General features: G+C 38.8%; 1 protein-coding gene across 1 annotated transcript in view; it reads left to right on the top strand.

Moving 5' to 3' along the window:
- Positions 1-487: 487 nt before the first annotated feature.
- The window catches only part of COL6A6 (collagen type VI alpha 6 chain), a 43181-nt gene continuing 30606 nt past the window's right edge, over positions 488-13062 (top strand). Inside the window, 11 exon segments of the mRNA XM_039391236.1 lie at positions 488-497; positions 3072-3525; positions 3527-3603; positions 4323-4636; positions 5406-5493; positions 5496-5651; positions 5654-5729; positions 5731-5824; positions 5826-5952; positions 9528-9871; positions 12881-12959. Of these exon segments, the coding sequence (XP_039247170.1) occupies positions 488-497; positions 3072-3525; positions 3527-3603; positions 4323-4636; positions 5406-5493; positions 5496-5651; positions 5654-5729; positions 5731-5824; positions 5826-5952; positions 9528-9871; positions 12881-12959 (1819 nt within the window).

The following is a 13062-nucleotide window of genomic DNA, read 5'->3' on the forward strand; positions in this document are numbered from 1 at the left end:
TGACCCGATGAGCAGGGAATGTTCTTGAGTCATGAGGCTGGAAGAAGCTAAAAGAGGAAAATAGACTGACAGCTGTTAGGAAGTATGGAAATAGTTGCATAACTGAACAGTCACTGATTATTTTGTATACTATAATAGTAAGATCTAGATTTTGGTATGAAATTTCAATGTTTACATAATTGAGGGAAGTCTAGCCCCTTGCTAAAACTCCAGCTGCATTTTGCTTAACTGACTGTGGGCAGCCACACGGAAGCTTGGTCGTATTGATACCATTGAGATTTTCACAAAATGAATATTTCTAGAGCGAAACACTAATTAGAGGCTTTGTAAATACTGACAGCATTTTACTTATCTGCCCTTGAATATGTACATATCTAGCTGGGTCTGTAGATCTGTGTGCAATTTATTAAAACCAAAGAGTTCAAGATGTGAATGCTACTGTGGCACAATAACTGTGTTATCAAAATAGGTATTGTGTAATACGGTAATGGAAGTTAGTAAGCTTTTTTTTTTTTTGCATACCATTAAAATATTTAATTGTCCCTCAGTAAAAAGTTTTAGCTTAATAAGGTCTAAAACAGAGGCCCATGTAATGAGGCATAGTAGTGAAAATAGATAACTGGGGATCAAATCTCTATCAAAGTGATCAAGGAGAGCTCTTAAGAGAGTCATTAATTCTCAGTAATATATACAGAAAAATTAATTAAATCCCAGAAAAATTTAATCATGAAGAGGCATATAAGATGCTTACAAAAGGTTTTTATCTGCTGTGTTTTCATGCATGACAAACTGCAGTTTCCCTTATGTTAGAGGTGCTTATTAAAGAAAACTGTGATGCGCAGAGGCATGAGAAAGTTTCTTCAATGCACCAACCCCAACATTTTGTTTTTGTTAAGGACCACATAATACTTGGAACCTCTTTTGTTGCATAGGGACCTCAGTTAGACCTAGAATCTCTGTGTTACTGCAGTGCTAATAATAGTAAAGATTGCCCATATCTGATAAATATCTTGAAATATAGGAAATGTGGCTTCATTCTCCCCACAGGAAAAGGTTCCAAAGAACACTTCAAGAGCTACAATGGAGCTTGGTGTGGTGATACTTGGAAATGAAGTTTTGCTCTTGCCTGAGGGTAGAATATAGATTCAAGCAGATGATTTCTATTCATTCCTTTCTGTTATTTACAAGACCTAGGATAATATTGCACACACTGTTACTGTAAGAACCTGGAACTGAACCCTACGCTGTAATGTTAGACTAGCTGTAGCCTTTCTACTGAATTGTCTTTGCAGATCTGAGATACAGTATAAGATAATGAGTTGTTAACAGTGCCATTAAGTTTATGTGTGTCCTAGAACTGGAAGTTATCCATAACTAGTTTGTTCTCATTTGTTTACTGTACTTAAACGCAACATGGCTTAATTTTGTACTTTCCAGCTGAGAGATTTTGATTCCCATTTCCTACAGCATTGGGCTTTGTCAGTTTTATATGGCAAGTGTTTTTATTACTGCCCAACTGGCATATTTTTTTGATTTGTAAATGAATGCTTGTTCTTACCTATGTGTATTGTGTACAGATGCCATTACCAAATTTTCCTTTTAAATTGATGTGTGGGTAGGGAATTTCAAGGCTAGAAGGGAATCTTAGAGGCATAACTACCATTAATCTTACACTGTGAATATCTTGCTTTTAGTTGAATTTTAGATCATGGTAAATATAGCTGTTTGAATCAGAACAAAGCATGTTTGTGAAAGCAGAGCAGTAAACAGTTCATTTTGGTTATATACTCTACATCAGTGTCAAAGTCTTAACAGCTTTGTGTTCAAAGCCTGCATGTTAAAAGCTAAGGGGAAAAAATATGAATTTAAAGTGCTACTTTAAATTGCATACAGTTAGAAAGCCTCCATGTTGTCAATAAAATGCACTTACCCAATTCCTCCACAATTAGAAACCTTTTTTTTGAGGAAATTATGCTCTGTATTTCTCACTGTCTTTGGTTTTGATTTTTTTTTTTCTAGGAAGGTTTTCAAAATGGATGGCTGGAAACCTCTTCTTCTTCTTCTCTGTGTTTCCACCTGCTCTATAGATGCACAGGAGACTGGTAATACATTAAAGAAATGATTCTTCAAGTTGATAACAAAATTGTTTTTTTACATTTATGCCCAGTGTCAGAGAGATGTGATGAATTGATGAAAATGTATTCTAACTAGGGATAATGTGCTGTGCTTTTATGAAACTTATATTTGTAAGTTTCTATAATAGGAGAGTTGTCATAAAAAATGCAAAATTAAATGCAACAGCTCATTAAAATCTGGTTTTGTTTGTGAATGCTGAGATTTCATATTTTCCAAAGCAACAAAAAACCTTTAGCAGTATGACTGCTAAAAGCACGATAAGTCACAGGATTTAGCAGTTCCATTTTGGTAGTCGGGTCTTCTGGAAGATCTGTTTGAGAAAGTGTTCTGTCCAGTTGCAGGACGTTTTCTGCATGACTGTTGGTTTGAGGAAATAATAAGTGTTTCATCCGTGCTGTACTAATGTCATATGCTTCTGGAAGGTGTGGAAACACATGAATTTAATATTCGCTACAAGGAAATGTGGTTAGTACTCTTCAAATTGATGTGACCTTATTTTTTGCCCCTCAGAAAACAAATATTTATTAGTAATGTATGTGTGCACAATGGAGTTCAAAGTGCATGAGTAAGGTTTCTTTTGCTCACTTGACAGCAGGCAAACACATTCTTATGGTTGTGTTTCATATAAAGAAGTGTGTAATATGCATTTACTACAGACAAGTTCTGAGCAGGCTGTGAATGGAAATTGTGTTGTGGATTTCAGCATCTCTCCTTTTCCTGAGAATGGTGTTGCAGAAGGACGTGGTTTCTGACCCTCTGTATGATAAACAGAGGAAAATAAGGAAGTAGTGGTTGCTGAGAATTTAGTTGAAAAGGTTTTTTTGTAAAAGGCCAATAGATCTTGGATTCTGAAAAGCAATTAGGATTCAAAATTACTCTTCTATTAGATTACACAACCTTTAGGAGAAGAGCAAAGTAACGACATACTTCTTCAGTGTGTAAAAAAGCTTCTGTGATGGACAACATCTTCCTGGTGGATGAATTCTGGACTGCAGGGATAAAGAACTTCAAGATCATTCAAGATATCTTTTACACAATGGTCAATGGCTTTGATATTGGGCAAGACAAAATCTATGTTGGTATAATTCAGTACAGTGATGTGACATACACTGAATTCTTGTTGAATATTTTCTGTAACAAGAATGATTCCTTATAGAAGATACAGAAATTATGTTACAAAGAAGGAGGCACCAAAACTGGGCAGACCCTCCATTTTATGCTAGAGAATCACTTTGTAGCGAGTGTTGATAGCCAAAAGGATAAAGGGGTTCCTCAAATTTATCTGGTGATTACAAAAAAAGAGGCTGAAAATAATATTCAAAACCCAGCCACAGCATTCAAAGATGCTGGCATCATGTACACCACAGGTCCGAAAGGATCTGCTCTGTCTAGAAATAGCTAGTGAGCCAGCTGATAAGCATGCCTATGAAGTGGAAGATACTGCTTCTCTGCAAGGACTCTCTCACAGTAAATCTGCAGATGCTTTGTACTGTGTTAGAGGAGATAACTGGAACAGCCACCCAGGTTGCCCATGGTATGACCTGAAAGAGCTGTTGTCTTTCCAGGTTTATTTTTCTCTATCCATAGACTAAGTACATGAAATTGCAGTGTGTTGCCAAAATACAGGGTTTAGCTTCTTGCATCTTCAATATGTTGCTAACTAGCTTTCAATAATATCAAGTCGTAACTGGTAAAATTTGAGTGCCTGTTTACCATTAAAATATTCAAAATAGTGGTGGGAGGGGAGAAGGTGAGGTGAGGAGGGGAAAGGCAGAAACAGGCAACACAGTTGCAATTTATTTCATGAATAATAAAATGTACACTCAGTTCTTCCTTGCTCCTGAACAAAGCCAGAGAAGGAGCTATAGTAATTAATTCTTCTATCTACCTTTTCTTGGGCAGTTAGCAGGAAAACCTAACTAGATGTTGTCTCTTTAGTGGATACCTCAATGACTATTGATAAGGAAAACTTTAACAAGGTGAACTCCTCCTCTTCACCTTGGTTTCAAGTTTTGATGTTGGCCTTGGTGCAAGGCCAAGTTGGACTGGGACAGTACAGTGATGAGACTTAACAAGAACTCTTGCTGAATCAATATTTGAAAAGTGGTGTTTTGGAGCAGATTGATAATTTACTGTAGAGGAGTGGAAAAACTTACGTAGGGAAAACTCTGGGTTTTTTAAACCAGTGTATTTCACTCAGCCTACAGAAAGCAAGGCTAAGGGCTTTGTTACACAGTTAGTGATTCTAATCATTGGTGGAGAATCCAGTCGTGAAGTTGAATTGCCTGTCAGGAAACTGAGGAACATCAGAGGCATTCCCCTCTATGTTGTTGGAACTGGTGTGCAGGATACAGCTAATCTTCAGCAAAGAGCCAGCAAACCTTTTGGTAGGTATCTGTGTAGTGCTGGTAGTTTTGATGAACTTCCAGATCTCTCCACAAGACTTTGGGGAAGCTTCTGCTTTGGTGCTGGTTTTGCTGTCATTTACATCAGTGTTCTTGTCATGTAACATGACTGAAAACAATAGGGCTAATTTTGAGTTAGGTTGCAGTTCAGGCTGACCTCCCTTTTTATCACATTTCAATGTCTGCACTGAATTCAGAGAGGTTTAACTGGTAAAATAGGAAGGTAAACTTGTGCTCAGTTCTCTCTGAAGCTGAGCCTTAATGTATTGTAAAGAAAATCAGGGTCATATTCACAGATTCTGTGGTGTATATTTGGTTCCTCATTCAATGTGTTTCTTTTAGAGTGATGCAGGGGAAAGGAAAAAAGAAAAATTCCCCCTTGTTTTTTTTGGAACAATTCATCTCAGAGCTGGTGGAGTCATTTTTAGAAAATGGATGTAATTGAACAGTTGAACAGGGAATTTTTTCTTGATTAAGCTATGGTTTTGGTAACTTTTAATTCCTTCAAAAAACTAGTTCATAAATTGCACATTCTAGGAGTTACAAAAATGAAGGGAAGTCATATTTTCCTGTTCAATACATTTGCTGAACAGCAAAATTTGCAGAACATGTATTTTCCCTGTTTCTTTAAGGACTGTTATTGTTGAATGGTGAAAGGGGGAGTGATATAAAAAGAGGTGAGAAATAAAAACTAAAATCAGAACAAAAAAATGGTGTTCAAAATAATAATGAATGTTTAAAAGGTAACATAGTTACAATTTTAAATTTTTACCTTTTTTCCTGATTTTGCAGAGTTCAATGTGGGTACCTCCACTAGTTTTATCTCAATGAAAAGGAAAAGTTAGGGGTTAGATGCTGTATTAGTTGGTCACCTTTTTGCCACTGCTTTTACTCTAAGTTTGCAGCAGTCTTGTGGCAGATCTTGTATTCCTGATGAAAGGATCAGAAAGCATATAAAAAACTTTTCTGTCACAAAGACCTTCGTGATGGAAGTTGTGGACAACTTTGTTATTTCTAGGGACAGAGTAGTTGTTGGAGTAGTCCAGCACAGCCCAGAGCCCCACAAAGAATTTCCTTTTAATGAGTTCTACAGTGACACCACGATAAAGGAACGATCAACAGAATAAAGCAATTGCAGTCTGCTGTGGTTTATGGCAAAGGCCTGAGGCTTGTCCAGAGCCTTTTTCAGTGACTACTCTGCTGACAGGGTAGAGGATGCAGCAATGGCTTTGAGTAGCAATGAGATCCATGTCTTTGAAGTTGGCACAGGGATTATAAATTCCCTTTGAGCTGCTTTTAATAGCTGATGATGCAAGGGGAATGTTCACAGTGGAAAGCCTTGATGCACTGAAACCCATCGAAAGGAATATTGTCGATTGGGTCTGTCAATCCAAACATCTCCCTGGCCAGGGTGAGTAAAAAACATTTCGTTGGGTGTATAATGGCTTTGTGCAGTCCCTGATAAAAGTATCTCAGCTGGATGGACAGCAATCCAACTGTTTAACCAAAGAATACTTCCCATGTTACTCCGTTTGCAACTCACAACTTGCACCTTGCTTCAGTCAAGAGCCACTACACTCTTTGCTGTGGTAAATAGCTTCTGAGGTAAGACAGTACTTCACATCTAGCTTTCATATTCATAGCTGCTCAGTGTCTGAGAGGAGCCAAAGCAGACATCCCCAGTGAGTATCTTAATCAAAAGAGGGTAACAGACAATTAATTCAGTGATATTTAAAGAAGAGCCTTTCAGGAAACTAACTTTGTCATCTACAGCTGACCATACTGCTTCATTGGGACTGTCAGCAGCAACTGTTGACAAAACTGAAGTCTCGCAGAGGCTCTATGGAGAGGGGGCGTGAGGAAATCCATCCTTGGATATGTGGGAGGTATTGGCAAGATGTGAACAGCAAACCCACAGTAATGCTGAGATGCTACCCAAAAGCTTTTCCTAGATAAGAAACAGAAAGTGGTATTTCCTACTACATCTTCTTGATGGCAAGAATGGCTTGGCTGCCACACAGCCTGAGAGGCTGCCACCCCCAAGGAAAATAAAGGTTCAGTATTGCCTTTGATTAAAATAACAACTTCTATCAGATGTCAGATGCTGGTTTTTTATCTGAGTTTATTCTGACATAGTACTGCAGTATCAGTCGCCTTGTCATGTGGGAAGACTGAAGTAGGGAACATAGGCAGTAGCTCTTTAACATTACATATTCATGCCAGTTATGTAGTTAGATAACACTGTAGATGCATTTAAGTAGCAAAAAGAAAAATGGAGTGAATGACAAATCAAAAAGCTGGTCTCTTCCTCTACTGATGGTGAGGGGAACCTGCTGTGGTGTAAGTGCATGGCATTGATTGGACATAGCAGGAAGAGACTTCTGGAGTGTTTTTTCTCTCTGTACTCGTGCTTACAAGGACTGTGACTGTCTTTTAAAGTTCCTTGTCTTCCCTGTGTTTTCACTATGTAGGTGATATTTTACATGTGTTGGATGTGTGCTTTTCATTCTCTGTTATGCCATAAAGCTGATCCAACTCAGTTCTCCAGGTTTCATTCCCCTAGTGACCAGAAACTTACTGTGAGAAAGGAACGCTGGGATGACCACTCTGCTTGTCTAAGGCTTTTTGTAAGAACAGCTGAGCCTCTCCTGTACCCTGAGCTAGTAAGATCTTAAACATTCCAAAACTGGCTAGTGTTTGCTGGGGTGCTGGGGGGCCAAAATGAAAAGTTGAGCCTTCCCTCCTAAAGACAGAAGTGACTCTGTGTGAATTATGTCTGCTCAGGTGGTTTGCAGAGAGGAGGACAGCCAGGCCTGATTCATTATGAGCTCTGCACCCCCACCCACCCTTCTTCCCATCAAGAGCTGAGCAGACCCCCAGATGGAAAGGCATCCCTCATCTCCTGAAAGTAGAGAGAGGGAGAGATCTACTGTGGAAATAGAGTGCACTACCATGAAACAGCCTGACCGTGGCTGATGCAGGAGCACCTCCTGGTGTTTCATGGCAAGAGAACAGGGAGATTTAATGGCAGATACAGTAGTAAAGTTTATATATATATACAGGCACACTTGTTTAGAGAGAGAGAAGTTAAGAACAGCATATTGGCTTTGATCTCAGTTATGCGTTTATTTATTACTAAGTTCTGCATAAATTTGTCTCATAGAACAAAGATCAACTTTCTGTGAAGACTGTTTTTTCTTGTACTCTCATCTGTATTCTTATATTCACTGACCTTCTTGCCTGAAATAAAACTATTAAGTCTCCATTCTCCAGTCACCTTCCCATAAAATAACAGATTTTTCAATTTAAAAAAAACACATTTGAGGTACAGCATGTCAACAGGGGAAAAAGATACCTTTGCAACAGTAAGACGGAGAAGTTTAACAATGTGGATGTCTGTAGGAGAACAGGTGATTAGAAAAAGAGGTTGGCGACACAGAGGTGTTTACTCCTGAAAACAAATGGAGATTATCAAGAGAGTATATATTACATACCAGAAGCTGTTTTACACATTCTCATCCACAACACAGTAGCACAAGAAGTGAATGCTTTACTGCTGTTTTATTGTTATTGCTGGTACACTGGGGACTTGACAGAGAATGTTTTAAGAGCTAAGCAGTGTGGATTACCAATTGTCAGGGCAAAACTGCTGCGTCCGTGGTTGCCCTGCACACTGCCTCCAAACTATGTCATTAGAAAGACCCAGGTTTTAGAAGAATCTCATTTTGAAAACATACTCATTGTGTCCTGGACATGAACACATACCGAAAGAAATATCCATTAAATATTATGTTCATGAACGTGTGTAGATATGTGTGCATGTATAGATATATTTAACTGTTTGTCTTGTTTTGGACTAAACAGATGAGGTATAGATTTTTGATGTTGCTCTGAGGCCTGAATGTCAGATATTTTAGCCATAAAGACTCATTCAGTGTGACCTTTTGCATTTAAAAATTCTCATGCTGCTTTCCAGCAGATCATGCCCTCTAGGGGGCACTTTGTACCACAGGTGAGCATGCTGAAATGTAACGATGGTCACTTTGAGGTGAAATTATTTCTAGATGTATTTGGTTAAAGAACTGAACACATTCATCTTTTTCATGAGAGAGGGAAAACTCAGAAAACTTGGAATAATGGTCTGTAGGAACTAGCCCAGACTAGCAAACCAATATTGAAAACAACCTTGTGATTGCTAAGTGTTTCAGAGGCAATGAGTGAAGAAGGAAAAAAATTAGGTAGAGTGCTGTTTTACAGCTAAAATTGCTTGCCTCTGACTTCCTTGCAGAAGTACGACAATGAATATTAATGCATCTAGGAGCACAGCAGAAAAAACAACATGAGAAATGAATAATCAAGAAGAAAAAAGCCATGTAGTTTAGCTGTTTAATGAGGGCAAGATGACTGGGGAGAGGGAAGGAATTAACCACATCACAGTATTTGCTGTTATTATAAGGAGCTATACAAGCAATTCCTCACCTTACAGCAGCTGTTTTTCACAGTGGTTATATAACATTGCATGTAGGCAATGCTGCCTCTTTCTCTCATGTTTCTTTGGCCTGTTGTTCTACATTTGTATGTATCACCTGCTCTTGTGACAAAGTGACAGACCACAGTCAGCCATCAAGCTTCCTATTGCAATTGGAATATATGTTGCATGTTCTCGGTAGCAAAGCTCACAGGAACATTTTCAAGATTAGGCCTTTTGATGACATTTGACAGAACAATGACATGTTTTGCAGTTTGGGTGTGTGCAGACATCCAGTAATATGGTTCTTACTATTTTCAAGTTCACGTGGTCCCACTGAAACCTGTGGGATGATGGTATTTTATGTTTATGGAAAACCAATCTCACTGATTCTGACTTCTGGTTTTAAATCTACCATATTGAATTTTGTTCCACTGCCATGATTCTGGCAAAAAAAACCCAAGATCACAAATAGCGTATGTTTGTAGTTTTGTGTTTCTTATATATTTTTTTTTCAGATTGCAACATAGATCTTTCTATAGCAGTTGATGCTTCAAGGCGCATGCAACCAGAACCCACAGTGCTCCTGAAACAGAGATTGCAAGCATTCCTCCCCAGACTTTTACTCCAGATGAAATCATTACCAAACACCAGCTGTAAAGCTCCAGTCAACATTAGATTCAAGTTCCAAGTATTGGCACAGACCAACCAATTAATCTTTGACTCTGGTTTTGAAGACTATAATGAAGAGATCATCCAGAACTTCTTAGATGCACAGGCCACTGTGGATACCTACCTGAATACAGATTTCTTGCAGGCACTTGAGGAGAAGTTCTTTAATGTGACCTCTGCTGAAGTTAAGGTAACTTAATGGTATGAACATATATCTTGGAAAGAAGTTACACAGTTTGATGTTTACAGTTCCTGATGCTGAGTACTCCAGGGAGACAAAAATGTTGTTCGGGAATATGTGAATTTAATAAACAGAATCACAGAATGGTAGAGATTAGAAGGAACCTCTGGAAGTCACCTTGTCCAACCCCCCTGCTCAAGAAGGGTCAGCTAGAACAGGCTGCCCAGGACCATGTCCAGATGTCTTTTGTGTATCTCCAAGAATGGAGACTCTTCAGCCTCTCCAGGCAACCTGTGCCAGTGCTCAGTCACCCATGTAATAAAAAGTCTTTCCTTATTTTTATATAGAACCTCCTGTTTTTCATTGACCTGATATAAATATGTATTTCAATTCCAGCTTCCTAGGTGCTCCTGCAGTGAGATGGTACCCAGAAGATTTGTCTTAATACATATGATGACAACTATTCGTACAGATAACCTTCTTATATCTACCATGAAATGTTTGTACTTTGAGTAGTGGAAAGTTGTTCTCTTTTAGGAATTCCTAATCCTGATGCTATATCTCTGTCCAGAGCAGCGACAGCTCTAAGCAGAAGTCACAGAAAAAGGTCATCCGAGAAATTTGTTTATGGAGGTTTATTCATGTCATTAACTTATCAAATAATTTCCAGTAACAAAGCCGAGTTCTACTTAAGGGTAACTGATGATAAGGAAAATCTGCATAGATGCAGTTTATTCATCCATCTTGAAGTGAAGGGAAAAGTATAAAGCTTCATTTAATCTCTTCTGACATGAGTGGGGAGTCTTTCAACTTGGGTTCAAGAAATTTAGGTCTCATTGGAGTGTTTCAGGGTCAGTGCCCTGACAATTTATCCTTAATAAGGCCCTAACGCAGTAAAACACTGAGCATGTCCTCTAGTAGCTGTTGAATGTTATCACTTACTAGGGTCTCCATGCAGTAGGACCTTCCTACTGAAGAGGGACCTTGCAAAATACATAAGGGGTTTCCTCTTTCAGCCTTATTTTAACTTTTATAAAATGTTAATTTTAATATCATATGGAATGAGAAAGCCAAATTACAGATTTCCCTGCTTTCAGATGAAAGTTGGTATTCCATTTTTTACAGCATTTGCATAGGTGTGGCTTATCAGTTTAGATTGTAATTTGCTGCATATTTAATAGCATTTTTTCCCAAAGATCTCTTAAAATGTCTGAATGGGGAAGATGACCACATAAGATTTTGCTTCTTATGACCCTCAGAGAGAGAACTTGTTTGACAAACCAGTAAAAAGCAGTGCTTTTTTCCTCCTAATTGCCAATTCTGAAGGTTAGGGTCAAACAAGGCTTCTTTCTGCTTATGCATTATTACTAGAAATAAAAATGCTGCATATCTCAGGACTTTACCAATGGATTAATATTTCTTTCTGATACTGTTTATGTGCAAATTGAAAATGCACTTTAGAATGCAAATCAAATCACAATTTAATTTCCCTAGGATCCTGAGCAATAATATGCTTGTTCTGTAATGATTATTAGTTATAAACCTCATCGGGGACAGGGATTTGCTGTTGTTTGCATTTCTTCTTTTCTTTGTTATTTGTTTGTTTTGCACCAAAAGAGTTGGACATGATTCCAGCATTTTTTGACAAAACAATAATAACAATACAATAAAGAAAAATAGAACAAAACAATAAAGAAAAGCTTTGTAAACATAAGTTTACATATACTTATGGGTGCACTGACACCCCATATTCCCCGCTCCCCAAGTTTTTAAAATTAAAAGATTATAGAAAAAAATCATCAAGCCCAGGCCTACAGTGTCATTCCCGACAGTCTGTGATGTGTTTAACCCTCCATGGTCCAGCTCTCCTATGTATCACAATTTGCTTGAGCAAATGTAGAGTCAGTACCAGTGCCTCCATATGGGATGTTTGGGAACACCACCAAAACCAGTGAGCTCTGCCTGTTCTTAAATTCTCGTCTCCTTGCTGCTTTAGCACGGAATTGGAATGTTTGGTGTGGTAGTCACTTTCTTTGCCTCTGTCACCTGCAAAAAAATTTATCTTAACAGGAGCAAAAGGGTTTGCATTGTTCAAAGCTGTGTCTTGTATAGGGAATGTAAAATATGAAGAATAGGAGGGAAGAAGCTCTAGCTGTGCTTGTCCATTTGTTGGTCAGAGAGTATAGGAGGACTTGAAGTCATTACCACTGGGGACAGGAGACAGTTTAGCTGTGCAGCTTCTTTCTGGGAAAACTAATTGACTGGATGAGTGGGTCCTGAGAAGACTTCTGCTCGTTAGAAGAGGGAAGGGGAGGAGAAAAATGGGAAGAGACTGGTAGCTCAGGAGGGAATTGTAGAAAACTATGCTATCCTCCATTGTGGAAGAGGCTTAACTATAGGTCTTTGGCCTGAAAAGGTGGAAATGTAGCCAGTACAAATGATTAGCATCCGTAGGTGAGCTAAGCCTTATGCCTTAACAGGATAAAATATGGCAGAGAGTGGAGCAGGGTGGTGTACTGCCTTTGTGAAAAGGGCAAGGGAACATAAGCATCTGTGGGGTGGAAGGATTGGACCTAGAGAGGATACACCTCCTAGTATGGCTCAGTGACAGCCAGCTGAAGCTACTCTTGCAGAAAGAGGAAAATTTGTTTACTCTAAGTTCTTTTCCACGTTCACATAATGGAGAACTCTTCAGACATCAGAAAAAGTTTTTCAGTGGATAAGTCACAGCAGCACTGGCCTTCCTGGCATGCTAAAAAGATGACAGACATAATAGCCACGCTATGAACTGTTCACCAAGACAAATCCCTCAACTTCAAGTGCTGTCAGGGAGAACAGACTTTTGTGTTCTGTTCTCCTTGCTTCTCAGCACTTTTTTCCTGCACATATTTCAGATCTATACAGCGAAGTGGAATTTGACCACCTCATAGCCAGTTTTCAATGCAAACTGTACTTTTTACGATGACTGAACTTTCAGTCCCTTCACAATTGACTTGGCATTACTCCCTTTCCTGACAGGTTCTGTTAGTATTTTCAGATGGGCTGGATGATTCGCTGGAAGATCTCAGGAAAGCATCTGACTCACTTCGCTTTAAAGGTATTACAGTATGATGTTGATGCTCCAGCCTCCTACTACCCAAGGCCCAGTGTATTGCTCCCCCACTGCAAATTTTCCACATAATGTTGCCTCTCCACTCTCA

The sequence above is a fragment of the Pipra filicauda genome, unplaced genomic scaffold, assembly GCF_003945595.2.
Source record: "Pipra filicauda isolate LSUMZ 115617 unplaced genomic scaffold, ASM394559v2 scaffold91_size2508729_pilon, whole genome shotgun sequence".
NCBI lineage: Eukaryota > Metazoa > Chordata > Aves > Passeriformes > Pipridae > Pipra > Pipra filicauda.